The 8305-nt window shown below is 36.6% G+C and overlaps 1 protein-coding gene across 1 annotated transcript in view; it reads left to right on the forward strand.

The window, feature by feature from the left end:
* LOC136832370 (major centromere autoantigen B-like) overlaps positions 1-5674 on the forward strand; it is a 9912-nt gene extending 4238 nt beyond the window's left edge. The window contains exons 2-3 of the mRNA XM_067093280.1: positions 4159-4251; positions 5515-5674. Of these exons, the coding sequence (XP_066949381.1) occupies positions 4159-4251; positions 5515-5674 (253 nt within the window). The remainder of the gene's footprint in view (positions 1-4158; positions 4252-5514) is intronic.
* The last annotated feature ends 2631 nt before the right edge of the window (positions 5675-8305 follow it).

The raw sequence follows: 8305 nt of genomic DNA on the forward strand, positions 1-8305 counted from the left end.
AATGCCTATGAATAAAAACTAAGATTTAATTAAATGAAATACCCGAGTTAAAAATATAATAATCACGTTCATGTACATAATACTGACAACTACAAAGTTCAAACAGTTCACGAATTATATTGTATACGTATTCAAGTTCAAGTCAAGGACACACACATATATAGCCTAAATGCCCATAAGAGAAAGCTGCAAGGATGAATGTTGACAAAATTACTTTCTCTTGAAAGACTTAACCTTCTTTTAAAAATGAATTACTGTTCATTCTTTGTCACTTCAAAATAAAACTCAACAAGAAAACTTGTTTATTATCAGTTTCTCCTTTCCGCTTTCTTTTGCACAAAGGGGCATTCAGCCTAGAGTCCTTTTTAGGCTTGTTCTTTACGATAAAGAACCGCTTCCTTGTTGGCAGCCGTGGCATAATTACATAAAAACCAATATGAAAAATAACTTTCTCCTTTTTTGTGTGTGTGAGATGGCGATCGTTACAAGGGAGAAAAGAAAGTTAGGCTTAAGCCTAAATAAGAAAGATGCCTCTATTAAGGAAAAAATGAGGCACAGGAAGAAGAAAGTTTTTCTCTCTTTTTTTATATTTTTTGGTCAGCGTTGGTGGAATCAAATCACACGGAGGGAAAACAGGATATGGATAAAAGCAATTATGCGAACTTTTATTAAATAAAAGAAAAGCGCGTTTTCCTGTTGACTTAGTTACGCTGCCTTCCTGTTCAAGAATGAGATTCTGTTGGAGACAGTTCGAGAATATAAGTTCACTCACGTTCAGGAACATTCTTTTAAGAAGTTCACTCACGTTCGGGAACATTCTTAATTAGTTACCTCCATGGTGGGAACATTGACAAGGCACAGTTGCCTACCTATTCAAGAACATTCTACAACTATGGGCAACTGCCTACAAGCTCAAGAACATTCTGTGATTAGCTACAGTTACCTGCATTTTCAACAGCATTCTGTGATTAAGTAGTTGCCTAGAGGTCCACAAACATTCTCGGCCTTCTACAATTGCCTAAACTTCCAAGAACATTCTGGGCCTTCTACAATTGCCTAAACTTCCACGAATATTCTGGGCCCTCTACAATTGCCTAAACTTCCAAGAACATTCTGGGCCTTCTACAATTGCCTAAACTTCCAAGTGCATTCTGGGCCTTCTACAATTACCTAAACTTCCAAGAACATTCTGGGCCTTCTACAACTGCCTAAACTTCCAAGTGCATTCTGGGCCTTCTACAATTGCCTAAACTTCCAAGAAAATTCTGGGCCTTCTACAATTGCCTAAACTTCCACGAACATTCTGGGCCTTCTACAATTGCCTAAACTTCCAAGAACATTCTGGGCCTTCTACAATTGCCTGAACTTCCAAGAACATTCCGTGCATAGATAAAGTTGCTTACATGTTCAAGAAAATTCTGTGACTACGCATAACTGATTATATGTTAAGAACATGACGTCATTAGGTACAGATCCCTTCGTGTTTATGAGCATAGTGTGACTACGTATACTTGCGTGAACATTTAAGATCATTACGGAATGGAATATCAAATTTTGGCCAAGCGCCAGGACCTATGAGGTCATTCAGAGTAAAAAGGTTTGAAAGGTGTAACAGGAGGAAAACATCGCAGTTGCACTGTGAAACAACTGGTAGGAGAGGGTGGAAAGTAAGATGGCAGAAAGAGAATAGGAACGGAGGTACAGTAAAAGAAATGAAAAGGGTTGCAGCTAGGGGCCGAAGGGACGCAGCAAAGAATCTCAAGTGATGCCTACAATGCACCGCGTGAGGTACACTGACGGCAATACCCAGGCAAATATTATAGAGGGCTTTTGATTCGATCCCGCCAGGTAAGTTATTAAAGGAGTAACTCATACTAAGAAAACTTAGCCAAATTATTCAAATTTCAATTTCACTTTCCATCACATCTTTTACACTTCACTATAACCTCAACATTATATATACCTTCTTTCACGACTGCAAGAGCTCAGTGCAAGCTTTACCAACGTCTGGGATTGCACAAGGCGAGAACCTTGACCCTAAGGTCGACGTTTCTCTTTCGTCAGGGCAATTTATAAACTCCTTGCTGGGACCGTTAATGGCGAATAAGCTTTATCGTTCTCACAGCACGGACTGAAGACCAACCTAACCAACGCTTAATAAAACACGACCTGAAGTGCATAAAAAAATATTAACAAACAAAAGGAATCGAAAAGTGGAGCGGATAAAGAAAAAAAAAAAGAAAAGGACATCATCCCCCATCTGCCTGCCAGACAAAGACCTTTTGACATTACATCATCAACACGAGCTCTCTCTCTCTCTCTCTCTCTCTCTCTCTCTCTCTCTCTCTCTCTCTCTCTCTCTCTCTCTCTCCCCTTGGTCTTATTATTAAAGGTCCCTTCCCGCTCCCCTACTGTCATAACACCAAAAGGTCAACAGAAAGCCTGAGATACTTTTGACAAAGGGGCCTCCGGGGACCTATTTTTGGATGAGCGCTAACGAAAGTACTGGGTGGGTGCTCTGCTGCCTACAGACAGAATACATCCTCTTGTGAAAATGGTAGTTAGGACGTTGTATGGTCGCGAATAGGGAACTTTCTGTATTTTTTTTTTAAAATGGTAAATGCATAAATCAGCCTGTACAAAGACATTCATTCATTTCAGAGCACGAGTGAATGCTTTCTCTCTCTCTCTCTCTCTCTCTCTCTCTCTCTCTCTCTCTCTATATATATATATATATATATATATATATATATATATATATATATATATATATATATATATATATATATATATATATATATATATATATATATATATATATAATAATATATATATATATATATACATACATATGTATGTGTATGTATATAAATACATACATTGATGGTAAAAATTTTACTGGTAGCTTGCTTTTGAAAAAAGGCAAAACTAGTGTTTTGTGAAGATACAAAAGGCATCAGATTCTACACAAAGCAGTTTAAATAGAAACTGTATACAAAAAAAAAACCGTGGAATGAACGAGATACCAAATAAATAAATAAAAAAAAAATATATTCAAAATCCAATACGGTGAAACTAATGCTTAATAAACAGAAAAAGAAATTCTCGAGTTATTCAAAAGTATGTGAATGAAAGCTGAATAACTGAGTCAAAAGCTAGATAACTTTGAGGAACTTTTAAAAGACCTTTAACTTATTAAGGTAAACAAGGAGATTCCCCTGGGTTGACACAAATACACAAATGAAAAATATTCAAAAACTCCGGTAAAGTAAGTTACATGGATGGCCAGCGGCAATTCCTACGTCACAAATTTTGGGGTGAACAAGGTGCCTGACAGAGCTGGGGGGAGGGGGGGAAGATAGTTAAATTATTCTAAATAAATACAAAATAACAAAATTTAAAAAAAAAGCTATCGGTACATTGTTAACCAGAGCTGAGAAAATGTATCTTCAAGAAACAAAAATAAATAATGAATAAAAATACAAAATACTAAGAAGAAATCTACATAATTTGCCAAAGCTGAGACAAAAAGTGTAATTAAATTAAAGAAATCATAAAAGGAAAACTAAATAAAAACATATGAAACTACATAATATTTAGCAAAATCTACATAATTCGTCAGAGCTGAGAAAAACAAATGTGTAATTAAAAGAAATTTCGCAAATCATAAAATATAATTAACTTTTACTATATAATATAATAAATTTAAACACTTACTATAAAAATCTACACTATTTATCAGAGCTGAGGAGATAAAAAAAAATAGTGTAATCAGAGAAATGAAATTACACAAAACTGAAACCAAATCAACACAATTATTGAGAGCCGAAAAAAAGTGCAATTAAATGAAACTAGAAACTATAATATAAAAACAATAAAACATAAATAAAATTAGGCAATTGTTATAAAAATCTACAGTGTTCATCTGAGCTGAGGAGTGAAAAAAAAAAAATCGGAACTACAGCGATCATAAAACAAAGGAACGAAATCACACGTACTCAAAACTAGGCAATTTAGAAAATCTACAGGATTCGTCAGAACCAAGAAAAAAAATTGAAATTAAACGAATCTACAAAAACCATAAAATAACCAAACACTAGTAAACAAGTACCAATATGCAATAAAGGAAATCAGAAATAAAATTCGATAAACACTCAGGAAAAAAAAACCTCACGGAGGAGGAGGAGGAGGAGGAGGAGGAGGAGGAGGAGGAGGAGGAGGAGGAGGAGGAGGAGGAGGAGGAGGAGACAGGTGAGTTAGAGGAGGAAAAGAAGGCGAGGACGAAGATGCCTGAGGCTGAGGGAAGAGTTTCTTAGAAGTCCAAACCACATATTTCCTTTTCGAATATTCTCGCATGGTGGTGGTGCTGGTGGTGGTGATGATACCCAGAGAGAGAGAGAGAGAGAGAGAGAGAGAGAGAGAGAGAGAGAGAGAGAGAGAGAGTTAGAGAGAGAGAGATTACATATATAAAGAGAGGGGAGATAGAGATAAAGTTCTCATTACATATATGGAGAGAGAGAGGAGAGAGAGAGAGAGAGAGAGAGAGAGAGAGAGAGAGAGAGAGAGAGAGAGAGAGAGAGAGAGTTATAAATTCGCTGTATATATTTTACATATATATATAGAGAGAGAGAGGGGGGGAGAGAGAGAAAAAAGATTAATTTCTCAATTCCCTGGATGTATTACGGAGAGAAAAAATGTCTATATTACGGGGAGAGAGAGAGAGAGAGAGAGAGAGAGAGAGAGAGAGAGAGAGAGAGAGAGAGAGAGAGAGAGAGAGAGAGAGAGAGAGAGAGAGAGAGACCATTCCGTCTGCAACAACAGGACGTTTTGTAACAGGAGAAAAATGATTGAAGCGGAAACTTGCACTCAACCAAGAGTGTAACATGAAAACTGAGAAGTAAAAAAAAAAACCCTAAGGATCAGTTTTGTTTTAGACTGCCTAAGGATAAATTACAACACTACCATTTTCCTAGAACCAACACTAAAGGCATAAACGTATAAGTGATGCACACATAACATTGAAAAAGTAATATCAGTTGAAATTTAAGTTGAATCTGAGAGGCAGGCAGAAAGAACTCAACATCAACATCATTCACGATTGTGCACCTTACCACTGGCTGCATTACAGCCAACAAACTTGAGAGAATTACGCATAAAAAATCAACACGAGACGACCAATGAAGTGAAACTGCATTGTCCAAAACCTTTCTGAATGTGTATGTGACCAGCAATTAAATTACTTACCGTACATGACATTAATATACTCAATTACATTACTTACTCTACTTGAAATTAATATACTACTCTGACCCTTATCTGAGCAACAATTACAATGCTTACTGGGCTTGTAAATAACAGACTTGTAAACGATCAACTTCACCTTTAAGATGCCCAGTGGACAGGAAAGCGATAACGTGGGATGTTTGTTTACTGGAGTGCGCTCCACAGCTGGGTACGTAAGTCAGGCTAACAAATGATAAGATAAAGGCGTTCATGTGTCATCTTCACTATGAGCAAGTTATCTGAAGAAGAAGAAGAAGAAGAAGAAGAAGAAGAAGAAGAAGAAGAAGAAGAAGAAGAAGAAGAGGAGGAGGAGGAGGAGGAAAATTTTACTGCCACTCAAGAAGAAGAAGAAGAAGAAGAAGAAGAAGAAGAAGAAGAAGAAGAGGAGTAGGAGGAAGAGGAGAGCCAAGAAACATCAGTGCCAATGACACACAAAAGGTCATATGACGACCTCAAGCATTAACAGACAGTATGAGGGTTCAAGCAATTAGGTCACACATCAGTTAACAGAGGCAGCCACACCCACTTCCCCTTCAGAACCAGATGTAGGCCTACACGTAAACCTCCGACATACCAACAGATCATGCCCTTTTTTAACCTTCTAATACAACATTCACCACCTTTACCACGACTCACATTAATTGAAAAGGATTTAAAAGTGTCTTTGAAGGTGGAACTGGGAGCCAGCCCCACTGTCACACTGGGAAGAAAAATTGTCTGATGCAGATACCTCCATTTCTGTCCCTTCCATGCACAGGCAAAGTATTTTCTAATACTGAAATGAAATTGCACGACCTCAAGCAATACAGAAACTTGCGACAAACCTCAGCACTCTGGTACAAGAGACAACGGGGCCATGGTAAGTTCCCAAAGCGAATGCGAGTAAAATTCGACAATCGATATGCAAAATAAAAATTCTACCAACGCCACTGAAACGTCTTACTTCGAAATTCTATAGAGGAAAAAGAAAAATACAGAACCATTTTCATTTCTCCGGTCTTTTACGGAGTGTTATTCTGGCCCCGATACAAAAGGCAATATTGAAATTTCCTTCGGAGCGCTAATCAAAAACTCGTTCGCTGGATGCACCCCGGTCTCTCTGTTGTTGATGTTGTTGTTGTCATTCTTTAGGTTGCTGCTGTTACTGGGAATTAAAGTACGCGAACTTATCTTTGCGAAATAATAACCGCACTTGAAATGTAACTACAAAACTTGTGTTATCTTTGTCACTGAATCGCCCTATCAAAACTTCCCGTTCGACAATTACAGAACTCCGGAAGAGATAAAGGAATGAGAGAGAGAGAGAGAGAGAGAGAGAGAGAGAGAGAGAGAGAGAGAGAGAGAGAGAGAGAGAGAGAATTATTAAGCATTCCGATACATTAAAGAGTTCCGGGACAGAGTGTGTTTGGGCATCCTAAAGTCTAATGAAACCACTTGAGAGAGAGAGAGAGAGAGAGAGAGAGAGAGAGAGAGAGGAGAGAGAGAGAGAGAGAGAGAGAATCACTAGATATCCCAAGAAATTAAAGAAGGAGTCTATGCATCCCAATAAATAATAAAAATCAGAGAGAGAGAGAGAGAGAGAGAGAGAGAGAGAGAGAGAGAGAGAGAGAGAGAGAGAGAGAGAAGCCAATGTTAATACCGCACTCAAGCCCGAAATTAGGCCTGACCAGGCGATAATACACCCCATTAAGTCAATTTAATTCCGCCGATGATCCCCCAACCCCCAACACCAGACTGGACACAGACCTAATCTGAACGCGCCCGACCATTTATGAAATACCGAAACGTCAGACCCAGGACCGAAACGTCAGGCCCAGGACCGAATCTTGTGTCTCGTAAATGGAACACAAACCTCCGGCTCCCCTGTCAATATGGAGCCGTGTTTCGTAGTTGTTAAATGAGCCTTAAATGGCTTGGTCGAACTGTCGAAGTTCGGGGCGCCGTCACTCAACACTCACAAACTTCTCTAAGCCATTAAATAGTAGTTGAGGTTATATATATATATATATACATATATATATATATATATATATATATATATATATATATATATATATATATATGTATATATATATATATATATATATATATATATATATATATATATATATATATATATATATATCCATGTTTGGAGGCAGTGAAAACCAGGATTTTGAACAACTACTTTCGTAGTTTATTCTACATTGTCAAGTTCACACTGAATACAAAAGAAGTTGACAGAGATTTATATACAAAAGCAGAAAGGGGGTTACAGTTTGTTAATCTGGGCAGCACGTTCTTTCAACAACAAAGACAGGGACAAAGCGTCAAGGGATAATCCAGGGTGGAGTTTAACATTCCTGGTGGAATTAGCTTCAATGAACACAGTCTCCAGCAGATTTCTTTTCCGATGGTAGTGTTGCATTGATATATATATATATATATATATATATATATATATATATATATATATATATATATATATATATATATATATATATATATATAGAGAGAGAGAGAGAGAGAGAGAGAGAGAAGAGAGAGAGAGAGAGAGAGAGAGAGAGAGAGAGAGAGGCAGGACAGCTAATCAGTCAGACGTATCAAGAAATAAGGGTACGGTACTGGAAAGAGACCAATAAATAAAATCATCTTTATATTTGTGCCGACGTTTCAAGGTAGCTACTCTCATTTCCATGGCTGCAATAAAATAAGAAATATTGTGAATTATATATACATATAAATTACACGGACATCTTTTTTATGTACAATGTTTTTTTTTAAAGATTTCTTTGTAATTTATATGTATTTGTAACTCACTAGTTGTCTTGAAACGTCAGCAAGAATAAAGATGATTTTATGTAGCAGTCTGTTTCCACTGACTTCATTTTATATATATATATATATATATATATATATATATATATATATATATATATATATATATATATATATATATATATATATATATATATATATATATATATATATATATATATATATATATATATATATATATAATCACCAGGCAGTCTTATGGATG

The sequence above is a fragment of the Macrobrachium rosenbergii genome, chromosome 49 (genome assembly GCF_040412425.1).
Source record: "Macrobrachium rosenbergii isolate ZJJX-2024 chromosome 49, ASM4041242v1, whole genome shotgun sequence".
NCBI classification, from domain to species: domain Eukaryota; kingdom Metazoa; phylum Arthropoda; class Malacostraca; order Decapoda; family Palaemonidae; genus Macrobrachium; species Macrobrachium rosenbergii.